Here is a 16,973-nt window from a genome sequence, read left to right on the forward strand (position 1 = left end):
GCTATGATCAGTATCCTTTCAATTACTATATCTATACACGTATGTGGATGTGGTACATGTTCATTGACCCTCTTCTTCTTGCTGTTACGATGGCATACCTATTGTGTGGTGCTTGAAGTGGAGCTGGAGAAGTGAGCAGTCTGTCGTTGTATCTAAGAAATAAAGATTCTGCTCCTGATTTTCAAATGTGCGTTTCAAAGGAGTACAATTTTCTGCTCCCTTTGAAGACCGTTTGTAAAAAAGTAGACATATCCTGTAAAATATGAAGATGCTTTTTCAGATGCTGTAGCTATCTATCTTGAGCTTAGAAACTGATCTTACTGCAGTAAATTGTTCAAGTAGCAGTAAGGAAATAACGGGGTCTTACGCACATACTCGTCAACTCCAAACAGCCACCCACCAATACTGAGATCCTGACCGGATCACCCATCAAGGCTTGACTAAGCGTATCCGTGGGCGTCGAGCAGCAGACTTTCCAAGCAGGCCGGCGGCCTCGACATGCTGCAAGTGCCCATCTAGAGAGGCGTGTACAGGGTGGTACCAGCTGCGGTCATTCAGCAGACGGAGCTTATTTTTGTGAGAGGAAGGGATACCACGGCTAGGAGACTATGCCACTACAAAGTTCGGAGTGGCCGGCGTTCTATCGTCGATCAGAAGAACCTTCACCCAGTGGCGGCCTCTGGTCTGACTATAGGTTTCTCCTTGGACAGTTGTTGGGCCATGTCATGGCCCAGTGGCTTCTCATCCAAACTAAAATGTGTGTGGGCCATATATGCAGGTTGCAGTTGAGTGAGTTGGTACTGAAGCTCTTATTCAGTTGACTGAAGAAATGATGCCCTTCAGTCCGGTGCTAGCTGTGCTGCTTCACTTCTCTGAGCACATGATGAGAGTTCTTAAAATAGAGACCCAAAAAGGTTTACTTTTTTTAATTGTGGATGCACCATGTAAATCGCATAATTCACCCTCCTGTGTTTATGTTTCAGTACCCTACTTTTTCCCGAGAAAAGGTTCCTAGTGATGTGTTGTTTAAAATATTGTGTTTGTAGTTTAAAGAACAAAAGCTCATGTAACTTCCACTTACACAACACTATGTAAGACAGGTTTCAGTGATTCCCTGTCGATGTGAATAACAGTAAGTGCAACATATTTTGTATGTACGGTGCAACCCTTCTTATGAACATTCTGGGTGGACATTCTCCAAAGAAAACTATACTACCAATGATCATATTATAGTTGGGTGTAGGAAATGGTCAGTACTTCCAGCAATTATACTCATACCTGCGAGTCATTTGCTTCTGAACCGCTATTTGTGAAGAACACCTTTCCCATTTTCCTTGCAGTGAACATGCTAAGGTCATCCGCAAGATCCTGAAAGTATCAACATGTCTCCATCATCAGTATTTGCAAATTTAGTAAATGAATTTAACAAACCGATAGTCAATAAGAGGTATTTGCAGAATTTTACCAATGTTAGTCTGGTTGTACAACTCCAAAATGGGTGATAGAAAGGTAACTTGTTAAATTGCGCAGTTGCAGCTTTGAATAATCAGGGCTCAATGCCACCTGAAGAAATCGTGAATAGTTCATCAAAGAGGAATGAACTTAGAATTTATTCATAACTCCCATATAAAAATGGTATAGGTGTATAGTCAAAGCTATATAGTTATATAGTTCCCATTGATATCATAAACATAAGAACCCTGCATATATAGTTCATCAACGTGGTGCAGGGTAATCAACTAAAGTTTCCATTTAAAAAATCCAGTGCTATATGAGTCAGATGGTCAACAACCTCAGATCTCTCAATAACCTGTGGATGCACATCGTTGCTCTGCCATCCAGCTGTCAAAGGTGCCAATATGCCATGCACATTAAACCTGTAAAGGTTACACTTTCAAAATCAGCAATAGCTAGTAGTAAATTTATAGAATCCAACTCCATATATACCCTGGTGCATCACAGAGTACACTTATGCGATAACTCTAAAACTGAAAAAGAGCATATACCCATTTTCTTCAGTTGAGTTAGACTGAGGAGACCATGTGGTTGATCTGGAAGCACCGCAAATCCGGTGTCTTTGACGGGGAGCGCCCTTCAGTCCCACGAGTGAACGAGAAGATTATGCTCCTGGGTTTTCACATGATAAGACTGAAGTAAAAGGGATTTATTATAACCATATGTAGGGTTGTCCATGTGATAAGAGTCTGGCTTAGCAAAGAATATGGTATTTCCACAACTGTTTCTGTTGAAGATCAAATGCAGAGATCCAGTATTCTGTTATCTACAAAATCCTATCTAGGCTGTTTGCGTCAAAAGTTGAAGCCATGACTAACTCAAATAATAGATATTATCAGGGATCTAGTTGTCTGACAAAATACCTAATAACATAGGGAAGTACATGTTCTATAAAGGATATTACTGGACGAGAAGCCTTTTGAAGGAAGCGTACCTCAGCGAGGCATTCCAGGGAATACAGGCAAGAGGATGCAGCAAAGAGAAGCCTGAATCCAAGTCATCTAGAACAGCAGTGGAGAAGCAAGTTGGCACAAGAGGTGATCCTAAAATACCACAAACTATATATGATTCAGTTAGTAGCTGTTCTCAAAGCTTTGCAACAGCATCAGTTAAAATTAAATTGCAAATCAGATTCTACTACAGATATCAAGTCAACTTAGAAAACCCAAGTGGTTCACAATGGCACAATAATAATTGTAGTACTACTATTTACATATGTCCAAAAAAAAATGTAAGCCAAATGGTGCCAAGTACTCTCATTCCTGAACCAGGACATCTATTTTTGCGTCAAGTCATAAGCACATGACATCTATTTTGTATCAAGTCATAGACAAAGATTTATACTCCAAGCATAACATTGTCCACTTATGGTGACTACAAAGGTCCAAAACAAGAGATAGAATGCAGTAGTAATAGTCTAATAGACACCTATGAAGTTTCACAATTCAGTTAACTATCAAACGGATACAAATTTTTAGAATCATCCCTCCATCGGCCTCTAATACCGCAAGATGGAGATGCATACCTCATGTTTGTTTTTTTGGATAGAGCAGAACATGGAGAAGAAAGAGAAGCACCAATTAAGTCATTCGAAACAGCAATGAACTAAGAATAAAGTTGGGACAGAACTTGTTCATTGCTGTTACAGATATGTTGTTTGGAAAACTACTATGTTTATTTGCAGCAGCCTCAGATAAATAAGAATTCAAGGCAAACTATAGATTAAATTGCAGCATGTTGGCAAAAGATACTCAGACATCTAATGGCACCATCGTTTTTTCACATGTGCAGATAATATGCCCATTCAAAGCCACTCCACATCTTTCAGGCAAACAATTCCTACTAATGCTTCAGATTTCGCATATCCTAATTCATCGACATTCTTCATCAAACACAATCAATCTAGAAAATGGCAAACCATAAGATGATACAGAGCTGGAAGTGCAACATCATTCTATTCAAGATAGTAGCATCGTACAACATCCCAAGAGACAGACAGAAAAGGCACGAGCTAAACTAGCAGATGCAGTTACGAGGAAGTGAACTTGGTGACGGCCTTGGTGCCCTCGGAGACGGCGTGCTTGGCGAGCTCGCCGGGGAGGACGAGGCGGACGGAGGTCTGGATCTCCCGGGAGGTGATGGTGGGCTTCTTGTTGTAGCGGGCGAGCTTGGCGGACTCGCCGGCCAGCTTTTCGAAGATGTCGTTGATGAAGGAGTTCATGATGGACATGGCCTTGGAGGAGATGCCGATGTCGGGGTGCACCTGCTTGAGCACCTTGAAGATGTAGATCTTGTAGGTCTCGACGCTCTTCTTGGCCTTCTTCTTGCCCTTGCCGCCCTCCTTGGCGGCGGTCTTGGCCGCCGGCAGGCGCTTCTCCGCCTTGGGCTTCTTCCCGGCGGGGGTCTTCTCCGCCGCGGGCTCCTCCTCCACGGGCTTCTTGGCCGCCGGCTTCTTCTCCGCCTTGGGGGCCATCTCGTCGGAGAGGAGAGGAGCGGCGGCGGTGGGGTACTGGGGTTTTTTTTTTGAACTAAGGGTACTGGGGTTTGGCTGGAAGGAGGTGGGGAATTGCAGTTGCAGATGAGATGTGATGATTCGATGAGGGGGCGGAATGATTATATAGGAGGAAGGAGGTGGGCGGTGATTGGTGGAACGGTGTGTGCCGCGGATCGCTGTGATGGATGGGTACGATGCTTTGGCGTTGCTTCGTCTGGACGGTCAGGATGCGCTTCGGCGCGGATTGCTCCGGTGCCGAAAAGTTGTGTCCGCCAACGGAGGCGGGAAACGGAAAAGCCGGGACGCGTCGACTGAGCAGGGGGAAATGGAAATGGACTAAATTCTTGTTTCAGTATTACGTAATGTAACTCCCACTCCCCCTGCTCTCCCTCTCCCTTATCTCTTCTACACTAGAGAGGCGAAAAGGGAGGAGCTTAGTTTCCCTCCGTCCACCGCCGCCGGCGAGGGCGCTGGCTCCCTCTCTCTTCTCTCGTCGCTCCGGCAGCGGGGGGGAGTGGGGGAGCTCCAGCTCCTTTGGCCGCCTGGCGTGTAGATAGCTGTAGGGTAGGTATTTTGGGTGGTGGCGCTCCGTCGGTGCCGTCGCCGCCGCGAATAAGGTGTTCCGGGCCTCTGCCTGGACGGCGCTCTGCGGCGACGAGGACGAGCCGTGGACATGTATCTTCGCCGCTCGTTCTGGACGGCGGAGGTTGGGTTTCCAGGCGAGTTCTTCGAGGTGCCGGCGGAGCTCTCGTCAGGGGATTTTGTTCTTCTGCTTCTACCGCGCCACGGCGTCGTCTCCTCCAGCGCCGCCGGGAAGCTAGAAGAAGGTGTACAGGAGTGAAGTTGGCTGCTGCTGACGCTGCCCTTAGTGGCGGTCTCGGCAGGCGGGAGAGGATAGCTGTTCGGGAGCAGACTGAAGGCTCATCGGCGGCAGCTCCGCCGATTTTCCCCGCTTTGTTCGGTGTGTTTCGGTGGAGTTGGAATCCGATCTACAGCATGGGGATGACCCCCGGTCGATGCGCCCCAACGTCAACGGCTCCTCCGTGCGGGGAGCTTCTCCTTCGACTCGTAAAGCCAGCGACGGCGAGGTGCTGGCTCGGATCCAGTGAGATGTGGAGAAGATGGTGTGCAGGGACTCCCAGTGGCCTTTTTGTTTTTTCCTCTTTGTTCGGGGGTCTTTCTGCATTTGTTCCTGGACGCGTGTACTTTCCCGTGTCTTCTGGTGGTTTCCGCGTGTGTTGTATTGCTGATATTTTAAATTAATGAACGCGGTTTACCTCTCAAAAAAAAAGTATTACGTAATGCCTACTAGATGTTCAGAATCGGCTGCTTTCAGCTTGGATTTTAGTCTTTGAGATGCTCTTCTGTTAGCTAGCTTCCCGAAAGTATCTTTCACACATGGACACCAATACTCTCCTCACTTTTAGATTTTCGAAAATTTTAAAATCGCACGTTTCTAAGTTTCAAAAAATTATGACGTTAAATATATAGATAGATATATACGGGTGGGGTGTATGAAAAAATTGCCGGTAAAAAGTAATTTCTATTTTAAACAATATAAAAAAGACAAAATTCTGACGGTAAATGTAGTAAAATAGGACTACACTAGTGTATCCCAAATTTGTCTTTTTGTATTTCCCAAAATTTAAAGTATTTTTTATCGGGACTTTTTTGCATACACTTCTGATGAACATATCTATCTACATATTTAACATCATAATTTCTAAAAACATAAAAGTGTGAGGTTTTAAATATTTTAAAATGCTGAAAGTGGAGGGAGCACTAGTGCCCATATGCACCAAATCCCTATCCGCTAGCTTCGGCCTATTGGGGAAAGCTTCATGTGCATTGCTCAATTAATTCTTCAGCACTTCTAGTGAGCTGACGCATTATTTTTGCCACGGTCAACGTATGATAATGGCGACTAGCGTCTCGCCGAGTCCCCCCGCGGGGTTGGTTGGTTCCCACCCGTGGCAGCTTGATTCCCACCATCGGGAAAGGGCTCGCATAACACCCATGGCCGGCCACAACCTTCGCTTGGAGCCACCTGGCTGATATGGTGCACGCCCGCTACCCGGATGATCCGGAATCGGCAAAGCATGGCGTGAGGATGGCGTTCAAGGCGGGGGAGGTCACTGAAGGGATTCGTAGCAAAGAAAACAAAAAATTTCCTACCGCGAGAACGCAATCCAAGCCAAGATGCAATCTAGAAGATGGGAGCAACGAGGGGATGAACGAGACTAACCCTTGAAGATTTCCAAAGCCTACAAGAGGAGGCTCTCGTTGCTGCGGTAGACGATCACTTGCCGCTTTCAAAAGCGCGTAGAAGATCTTGACGGTGCCACAATCGGGCGGCACCTCCGTACTCGGTCACACGTTCGGTGTTGATGAAGACGACGTCCTCCTCCCCGTTCCAGCGAGGCAGCGGAAGTAGTAGATCCTCCTCGGAATCCCGACGGCACGACGGCGTGGTTGCGGTGTCGATGGAGAACTCCGGCGGGGCTTCGCCTAAGCGTATGCGGGAGAAGTGGTGGAGGAGGAGAGGCTAGGGTTTGGGGAGAGGGGGTGGCTAGGGCGCCGGCCATGGGCAGCCCTAGGTGGTGCGGCCAAGAGTGGCTGCCCCCTCCCTCTCCTCCTCATTATATAGGTGGAAATCCCCAAGAGTTGTAGTCCAAGTCTTCGAATAAGACACCAACAACAAAACCTCCCATAGGTGGGAAACCTACTCAAGGGGGGAGTCCTACCCAAGGTGGGACTCCCACCTTTCCCTTAGGTGGGGTGGCCGGCCACCTATGGACTCCACCCTTTAGGGTTTGGCTGGTCATGCAAGGTGGAGTCCCTTCGGGACTCCACTTTCCATGGTGATTTCTTCCGGACTTTTCTAGAACCTTCTAGAACCTACCATAAATGCACCGGATCATTTCCAAACTTGGAATATGACTTCCTATATATGAATCTTATTCTCCGGACCATTCCGGACCTCCTCATGATGTCCTGGATCCCATCCGAGACTCCGAACAAAACTTCGAACTCCATTCCTTATTCCATATCTACTTAAACGACATTAAACCTTAAGTGTGTCACCCTACGGTTCGCGAACTATGTAGACATGGTCGAGATCTCTCTCCGACCAATAACCAATAGCGGGATCTGGAGATCCATATTGGCTCCCACATATTCAACGATGACTTAGTGATCGAATGAACCATTCACATACGATACCAATTCCCTTTGTCACGCGATATTTTACTTGTCCGAGGTTTGATCATCGGTATCTCTATACCTTGTTCAACCTCGTCTCCTGACAAGTACTCTTTACTCGTACCGTGGTATGTTGTCTCTTATGAACCATTCATATGCTTGCAAGCTATTTAGACGACATTCTACCGAGAGGGCCCAGAGTATATCTATCCGTCATCGGGATGGATAAATCCCACTATTGATCCATATGCTTCAACTCATACTTTCCGGATACTTAATCCCACCTTTATAACCACCCATTTACGCAGTGGCGTTTGATGTAATCAAAGTACCTTTCCAGCATAAGTGATTTACATGATCTCATGGTCATAAGGACTAGGTAACTATGTATTGAAAGCTTATAGCAAATAACTTAATGACGTGATCTTATGCTACGCTTAATTGGGTGTATCCATTACATCATTCACATAATGATTTAACCTTGTTATTAATAACATCCAATGTTCATGATTATGATACTAATCATCTATTAATCAACAAGCTAGTTAAGAGGCTTTACTAGGGACTCATTGTTGTTTTACATAACACATATGTATCAATGTTTCGGTTAATACAATTATAGCATGGTATATAAATATTTATCATAAACATAAAGATATATAATAACCACTTTTATTATTGCCTCTTGGGCATATCTCCAACAGTCTCCCACTTGCACTAGAGTCAATAATCTAGATTACATTGTAATGTACCTAACACCCATGGCATTCTGGTGTTGGTCATACTTTGCCCTAGGGAGAGCTTTAGTCAACGGTTCTGACACACTCAGAAACGTATGTATTTTGCAATTCATTTGCGTCTTCACGCATCACTCATTTTCCAAATGAGTCGGCATTAAATATGTTTGGTCTTCGGTGGAACCTTAATTGCGCGGTCCGAAATATGTCACTAATATTGTCATACACAATATAGCTTCAAAGTTACGACACTATCGGAACTACACCAAGTTCTCAAAGAACCTCTTGACTTAACATCCTCGGTCATTGTCAAAACAACGACATATTACGCCTTCGTTTGTAGAATCCGTCACAACATTTAGAACTCTTCTAAATCTAGCATTGTGCTACCTTTTAAACAACACTTAGCCTAATTTTGAGATTGAAATTTTATTTTTATATGTGACAAAACCAACTGATACGCGTACAGCACGCGTCCGTTGGGAACCCCAAGTGGAAGGTGTGATGCGAACAGCAGCAAGTTTCCCTTAGTAAGAAACCAAGGTTTATCGAACCAGTAGGAGCCAAGAAGCACGTTGAAGGTTGATGGCGGCGGGATGTAGTGCGGCGCAACACCAGGGATTCCGACGCCAACGTGGAACCTGCACAACACAACCAAAGTACTTTGCCCCAACGAAACGGCGAGGTTGTCAATCTCACCGGCTTGCTTGTAACAAAGGATTAGATGTATAGTGTGGATGATGATTGTTTGCGAGAAAACGAGTAGAACAAGTATTGCGAGTAGATTGTATTCAATGTAAAAGAATGAACCGGGGTCCACGAGTTCACTATAGGTGTCTCTCCCATAAGATAAATAGCATGTTGGGTGAACAAATTACGGTCGGGCAATTGACAAATAGAGAGGGCATGACCATGCACATACATGATATGATGAGTATTGTGAGATTTAATTGGGCATTACGACAAAGTACATAGACCGCTATCCGGCATGCATCTATGCCTAAAAAGTCCACCTTCGGGTTATCATCCGAACCCCTTCCGGTATTAAGTTGTAAACAACGAGACAATTGCATTAAGTATGGTGCGTAATGTAATCAATAACTACATCCTTGGACATAGCATCAATGTTTTATCCCTAGTGGCAACAGCACATCCACAACCTTAGAACTTTCTGTCACTGTCCCAGATTTAATGGAGGCATGAACCCACTATCGAGCATAAATACTCCCTCTTGGAGTCAAGAGCAAAAACTTGGCCAGAGCCTCTACTAATAACGGAGAGCATGCAAGATCATAAACAACACATAGGTAATAGATTGATAATCAACATAACATAGTATTCTCTATCCATCGGGTCCCGACAAACACAACATATAGAATTACAGATAGATGATCTTGATCATGTTAGGCAGCTCACAAGATCCGACAATGAAGCACATGAGGAGAAGACAACCACCTAGCTACTGTTATGGACCCATAGTCCAAGGGTGAACTACTCACTCATCACTCCGGAGGCGACCATGGCGGTGAAGAGTCCTCCGGGAGATGATTCCCCTCTCCTGCGGGGTGCCGGAGGCGATCTCCGAATCCCCGAGATGGGATTGGCGGCGGCGGCGTCTCGGTAAGGTTTTTCGTATCGTGGCTCTCGATGCGGGGGTTTCGCGACGAAGACTTTAAGTAGGCGGAAGGGCAACGCGGGGGCCACACGAGGGCCCCACACACCGGGGCCACGCGGCCGGGGTCCGGGCCGCGCCGCCCTGTTGTGTCGGCGCCTCGTGGCCCCACTTCCTTTCCCCCTCGGTCTTACGGAAGCTTCGTGCAAAAATAGGACCACAGGCGTTGATTTCGTCCAATTCCGAGAATATTACCTTACTAGGATTTACGAAACCAAAAACAGCGAGAAAACAACAAGCGGCTCTTCGGCATCTCGTTAATAGGTTAGTGTCGGAAAATGCATAAATACGACATATAATGTGTATAAAACATGTAGATATCATCAATAATGTGGCATGGAACATAAGAAATTATCGATACGTCGGAGACGTATCGGCATCCCCAAGCTTAGTTCCTGCTCGTCCCGAGCAGGTAAACGATAACAAAGATAATTTACGGAGTGACATGCCATCATAACCTTGATCATACTATTGTAAGCATATGTAATGAATGCAGCGATCAAAACAATGGTAATGACATGAGTAAACAAATGAATCATAAAGCAAAGACTTTTCATGAATAGTACTTCAAGACAAGCATCAATAAGTCTTGCATAAGAGTTAACTCATAAAGCAATAAATCAAAGTAAAGGTATTGAAGCAACACAAAGGAAGATTAAGTTTCAGCGGTTGCTTTCAACTTATAACATGTATATCTCATGGATAATTGTCAACATAGAGTAATATAACAAGTGCAATATGCAAGTATGTAGGAATCAATGCACAGTTCACACAAGTGTTTGCTTCTTGAGGTGGAGAGAAATAGGTGAAGCTGACTCAACATAAAAGTAAAAGAAGGGTCCTTCAAAGAGGAAAGCATCGATTGCTATATTTGTGCTAGAGCTTTGGTTTTGAAAACATGAACAATTTTGTCAACGGTAGTAATAAAGCATATGTATCATGTAAATTATATCTTACAAGTTGCAAGCCTCATGCATAGTATACTAATAGTGCCCGCACCTTGTCCTAATTAGCTTAGATCACCTGGATTATCATTGCAATACACATGTTTTAACCAAGTGTCACAAAGGGGTACCTCTATGCCGCTTTGTACAAAGGTCTAAGGAGAAAGCTCGCATTTGGATTTCTCGCTTTTGATTATTCTCAACTTAGACATCCATACGGGACAACATAGACAACGAGATAATGGACTCCTCTTTTATGCATAAGCATGTAGCAACAATTAATGTTCTCATATGAGATTGAGGATATATGTCCAAAGCTGGAACTTCCACCATGATTCATGGCTTTAGTTAGCGGCCCAATGTTCTTCTCTAACAATATGCATGCTCTAACCATTTAAATGAGTGGTAAATCTCCCTTACTTCAGACAAGACGGACATGCATAGCAACTCACATGATATTCAACAAAGAGTTGATGGCGTCCCCGAAACATGGTTATCGCACAACAAGCAACTTAATAAGAGATAAAGTGCATAAGTACATATTCAATACCACAATAGTTTTTAAGGCTATTTTGTCCCATGAGCTATATATTGCAAAGGCGAATGATGGAAATTTTAAAGGTAGCACTCAAGCAATTTACTTTGGAATGGCGGAGAAATACCATGTAGTGGGTAGGTATGGTGGACACAAATGGCATAGTGGTTGGCTCAAGGATTTTGGATGCATGAGAAGTATTCCCTCTCGATACAAGGTTTAGGCTAGCAAGGTTATTTGAAACAAACACAAGGATGAACGGTGCAGCAAAACTCACATAAAAGACATATTGTAAACATTATAAGACTCTACACCGTCTTCCTTGTTGTTCAAAACTCAATACTAGAAATTATCTAGACTTTAGAGAGACCAAATATGCAAACCAAATTTTAGCAAGCTCTATGTGTTTCTTCATTAATAGGTGCAAAGTATATGATGCAAGAGCTTAAACATGAGCACAACAATTGCCAAGTATCAAATTATTCAAGACATTTTAGAATTACTACATGTAGCATTTCCCGATTCCAACCATATAACAATTTAACGAAGAAGATTCAACCTTCGCCATGAATACTATGAGTAAAGCCTAAGGACATATTTGTCCATATGCAACAACGGAGCGTGTCTCTCTCCCACACAATGAATGCTAGGATCCATTTTATTCAAACAAAAACAAAAACAAAAACAAACCGACGCTCCAAGCAAAGTACATAAGATGTGATGGAATAAAAATATAGTTTCAGGGGAGGAACCTGATAATATTGTCGATGAAGAAGGGGATGCCTTGGGCATCCCCAAGCTTAGACGCTTGAGTCTTCTTAATATATGCAGGGGTGAACCACCGGCATCCCCAAGCTTAGAGCTTTCACTCTCCTTGATCATATTGCATCATTTCCCTCTCTTGATCCTTGAAAACTTCCTCCACACCAAACTCGAAACAACTCATTAGAGGGTTAGTGCACAATAAAATACATTGCATAAAGCTACTGGACATTAATGGATCAAAGAAATTCATCCAACATAGCAAAAGAGGCAATGCGAAATAAAAGGCAGAATCTGTCAAAACAGAACAGTTCGTAAAGACGAATTTTAAAATGGCACCAGACTTGCTCAAATGAAAATTCCCAAATTGAATGAAAGTTGCGTACGTATCCGAGGATCACGCACGTAAATTGGCATATTTTTCGAGCTACCTACGGAGAGGCAGGTCGAAATTCGTGACGAGCAAAGAAATGCATTACTGCGCAATGAATCGAAATCTAGTATGAACCTTACTATCAAAGACTCTACTTGGCACAACAATGCACAAAACTAAGATAAGGAGAGGTTGCTACAGTAGTAAACAACTTCCAAGACTCAAATATAAAATAAAGTACTGTAGTAAAAACATGGGTTGTCTCCCATAAGCGCTTTTCTTTAACGCCTTTCAGCTAGGCGCAGAAAGTGTGTATCAAGTGTTATCAAGAGATGAAGCATCGACATCATAACTTGTTCTAATAATAGAATCAAAAGGTAACTTCATTCTCTTTCTAGGGAAGTGTTCCATACCTTTCTTGAGAGGAAATTGGTATTTAATATTACCTTCCTTCATATCAATGATAGCACCAGCAGTTCGAAGAAAAGGTCTTCCCAATATAATGGGGCAAGATGCATTGCATTCAATATCCAAGACAACAAAATCAACGGGGACAAGGTTATTGTTAACGGTAATGCGAACATTATCAACTCTCCCCAAAGGTTTCTTTATAGCATTATCAACAAGATTAACATCCAAATAACAATTTTTCAATGGTGGCAAGTCAAGCATATCATAAATTTTCTTAGGCATAACGGAAATACTTGCACCAAGATCACATAAAGCATTACAAACAAAGTCATTGACCTTCATCTTAATGATGGGCTCCCAACCATCTTCTAACTTTCTAGGAATAGAAGCTTCACGTTCTAATTTCTCTTCTCTAGCTTTTATGAGAGCATTTGTAATGTGTTTTGTGAAAGCCAAGTTTATAGCACTAGCATTAGGACTCTTAGCAAGTTTTTGCAAGAACTTTATAACTTCAGAGATGTGGCAATCATAAAAATCCAAACCATTATAATCTAAAGCAATGGGATCATCATCCCCAATGTTGGAAAAAAATTCAGCAGTTTCAGCAGTTTTAGCAGTTTTTTGCAGTTTTGTAGGCTTTGCATTAGGAGTAGAAACATTGCCAACACCAATTATTTTACCATTGATAGTAGGAGGTGCAGCAAAATATGAATCATTAACATTACTAGTGGTGGTAATAGTCCAAACTTTAGCTACATTATTCTCTTTAGCTAGTTTTTCTTTTTCTTCTCTTTCCCACCTAGCATGCAATTCGGCCATTAATCTTATATTCTCATTAATTCTAACTTGGATGGCATTTGCTGAAGTAACAATTTTATTTTCAATATCCTTATTAGGCATAACTTTCGATTTCAAAAGATCAACATCAGAGGCAAGACTATCAACCTTAGAAGCAAGAATATCAATTTTATTGAGCTTTTCCTCGACAGATTTGTTAAAAGCAGTTTGTGTACTAATAAATTCTTTAAGCATAGCTTCAAGACCAGGGGGTACACTCCTAATATTGTTGTAAGAATTCCCATAAGAATTACCATAACCGTTACCATTATTATAAGGATATGGCCTATAGTTATTACTAGAATTGTTCCGATAAGCATTGTTGTTGAAATTATTATTTTTAATGTAGTTTACATCAACATGTTCTTCTTGGGCAACCAATGAAGCTAACGGAACATTATTAGGATCAACATTAGTCCTATCATTCACAAGCATAGACATAATAGCATCAATCTTATCACTCAAGGAAGAGGTTTCTTCGACAAATTTACCTTCTTACCTTGTGGAGCTCTTTCCGTGTGCCATTCAGAGTAATTAATCATCATATTATCAAGAAGCTTTGTTGCTTCACCAAGAGTGATGGACATAAAGGTACCTCCAGCAGCTGAATCCAATAGGTTCCGCGAAGAAAAGTTCGATCTGCATAAAAGGTTTGGATGATCATCCAAGTAGTCGGTCCATGGGTTGGGCAATTTTTAACCAAAGATTTCATTCTTTCCCAAGCTTGTGCAACATGCTCATTATCCAATTGTTTAAAATTCATTATGCTACTTCTCAAAGATATAATTTTAGCAGGGGGATAATATCTACCAATAAAAGCATCCTTGCATTTAGTCCATGAATCAATACTATTCTTAGGCAGAGATAGCAACCAATCTTTAGCTCTTCCCCTTAATGAGAAAGGAAACAATTTTAATTTTATAATGTAACCATCTACATCCTTATACTTTTGCATTTCACACAATTCAACAAAATTATTGAGATGGGTAGCAGCATCATCAGAACTAACACCAGAAAATTGCTCTCTCATAACAAGATTCAGTAAAGCAGGTTTAATTTCAAAGAATTCTGCTCGTAGTAGCAGGTGGAGCAATAGGTGTGCATAAGAAATCATTATTATTTGTGGTTGTGAAGTCACACAACTTAGTATTTTCAGGAGTGGCCATTTTGACAGTAGTAAATAAAGCAAACTAGATAAAGTAAATGCAAGTAACTAATTTTTTTGTGTTTTTGATATAGAGTGCAAGACAGTAAATAAAGTAAAGCTAGCAACTAATTTTTTTGTGTTTCGATATAATGCAGCAAACAAAGTAGTAAACAAAATAAAGCAAGACAAAAACAAAGTAAAGAGATTGGATTGTGGAGACTCCCCTTGCAGCGTGTCTTGATCTCCCCGGCAACGGCGCCAGAAAAAGAGCTTGATACGCGTACAGCACGCGTCCGTTGGAAACCCCAAGTGGAGGTGTGATGCGAACAGCAGCAAGTTTCCCTCAGTAAGAAACCAAGGTTTATCGAACCAGTAGGAGCCAAGAAGCACGTCGAAGGTTGATGGCGGCGGGATGTAGTGCGGCGCAACACCAGGGATTCCGGCGCCAACGTGGAACCTGCACAACACAACCAAAGTACTTTGCCCCAACGAAACATCGAGGTTGTCAATCTCACCGACTTGCTGTAACAAAGGATTAGATGTATAGTGTGGATGATGATTGTTTGCGAGAAAACGAGTAGAACAAGTATTGCGGTAGATTGTATTCAATGTAAAAGAATGGATCGGGGTCCACAGTTCACTAGAGGTGTCTCTCCCATAAGATAAATAGCATGTTGGGTGAACAAATTACGGTCGGGCAATTGACAAATAGAGAGGGCATGACCATGCACATACATGATATGATGAGTATTGTGAGATTTAATTGGGCATTACGACAAAGTACATAGACCGCTATCCGAGCATGCATCTATGCCTAAAAAGTCCACCTTCGAGGTTATCATCCGAACCCCTTCCGGTATTAAGTTGTAAACAACGAGACAATTGCATTAAGTATGGTGCGTAATGTAATCAATAACTACATCCTTGGACATAGCATCAATGTTTTATCCCTAGTGACAACGAGCACATCCACAACCTTAGAACTTTACGTCCATTGTCCCGGATTTAATGGAGGCATGAACCCACTATCGAGCATAAATACTCCCTCTTGGAGTCAAGAGCAAAAACTTGGCCGAGCTTCTACTAATAACGGAGAGCATGCAAGATCATAAACAACACATAGGTAATAGATTGATAATCAACATAACATAGTATTCTCTATCCATCGGATCCCGACAAACACAACATATAGAATTACAGATAGATGATCTTGATCATGTTAGGCAGCTCACAAGATCCGACAATGAAGCACATGAGGAGAAGACAACCACCTAGCTACTGCTATGGACCCATAGTCCAGGGGTGAACTACTCACTCATCACTCCGGAGGCGACCATGGCGGTGAAGAGTCCTCCGGGAGATGATTCCCCTCTCCGGCAAGGTGCCGGAGGCGATCTCCAGAATCCCCCGAGATGGGATTGGCGGCGGCGGTGTCTCAGTAAGGTTTTCCGTATCGTGGCTCTCGGTACTGGGGGTTTCGCGACGAAGACTTTAAGTAGGCGGAAGGGCAACGCGGGGGGCCACACGAGGGCCCCACACACCAGGGCCGCGCGGCCAGCGTCCATGCCGCGCCGCCCTATTGTGTCGGCGCCTCGTGGCCCCACTTCCTTTCCCCCTCGGTCTTCTGGAAGCTTCGTGCAAAAATAGGACCCTGGGCGTTGATTTTGTCCAATTCCGAGAATATTTCCTTACTAGGATTTACGAAACCAAAAACAGCTAGAAAACAGAATCGGCTCTTCGGCATCTCGTTAATAGGTTAGTGCCGGAAAATGCATAAATACGACATATAATGTGTATAAAACATGTAGATATCATCAATAATGTGGCATGGAACATAAGAAATTATCGATACGTCGGAGACGTATCACCAATATCGGTGCAACACCTTACAGCGATTTGTTTGTCATTTCTCCATACAAAACTATTTATATATCCTTGGTTCTTCTAAAGTACACAGGGATATTCTTACTGTTTGTCCAATGATTATCACATCAATCATTCTGGTATATGCTCCTAACATTTTAGAGCACAGGACATCTGATTGTGTACATATCAATTGTGATCTAAATCACTCATGTGTTTTTACTCATTGAGTGTCAGATACACTCAAGTTTTGTTAAAACTTCACATGACAAGAACATTTTCTTAATATTTCTATATTGAACTACTTCAATATCCTTTCTATGTACTTTGACTTAAACTTATTATGTGTTTCAATCTATCTTCATAGATCTTGACACTAAATATGTTTCAGCCCATATCCTTTCATTGAAGTTAATTCTCAATGAAACCTTTTATAATCAAGTATATAATTACATCATTTATAACCAACTATATGTATCTAC

General features: G+C 42.7%; 1 protein-coding gene across 1 annotated transcript; it reads right to left on the reverse strand.

The window, feature by feature from the left end:
- Positions 1–3,369: 3,369 nt before the first annotated feature.
- Positions 3,370–4,060, reverse strand: LOC124676478 (histone H2B.1-like). The gene has a single exon (XM_047212527.1). The coding sequence runs from the start codon at positions 3,986–3,988 to the stop codon at positions 3,545–3,547; it is 444 nt and encodes a 147-aa protein (XP_047068483.1). The 5' UTR covers positions 3,989–4,060; the 3' UTR covers positions 3,370–3,544.
- Between the last annotated feature and the right edge of the window lie 12,913 nt (positions 4,061–16,973).

Source organism: Lolium rigidum, chromosome 7, assembly GCF_022539505.1.
Source record: "Lolium rigidum isolate FL_2022 chromosome 7, APGP_CSIRO_Lrig_0.1, whole genome shotgun sequence".
Classification (NCBI taxonomy): domain Eukaryota; kingdom Viridiplantae; phylum Streptophyta; class Magnoliopsida; order Poales; family Poaceae; genus Lolium; species Lolium rigidum.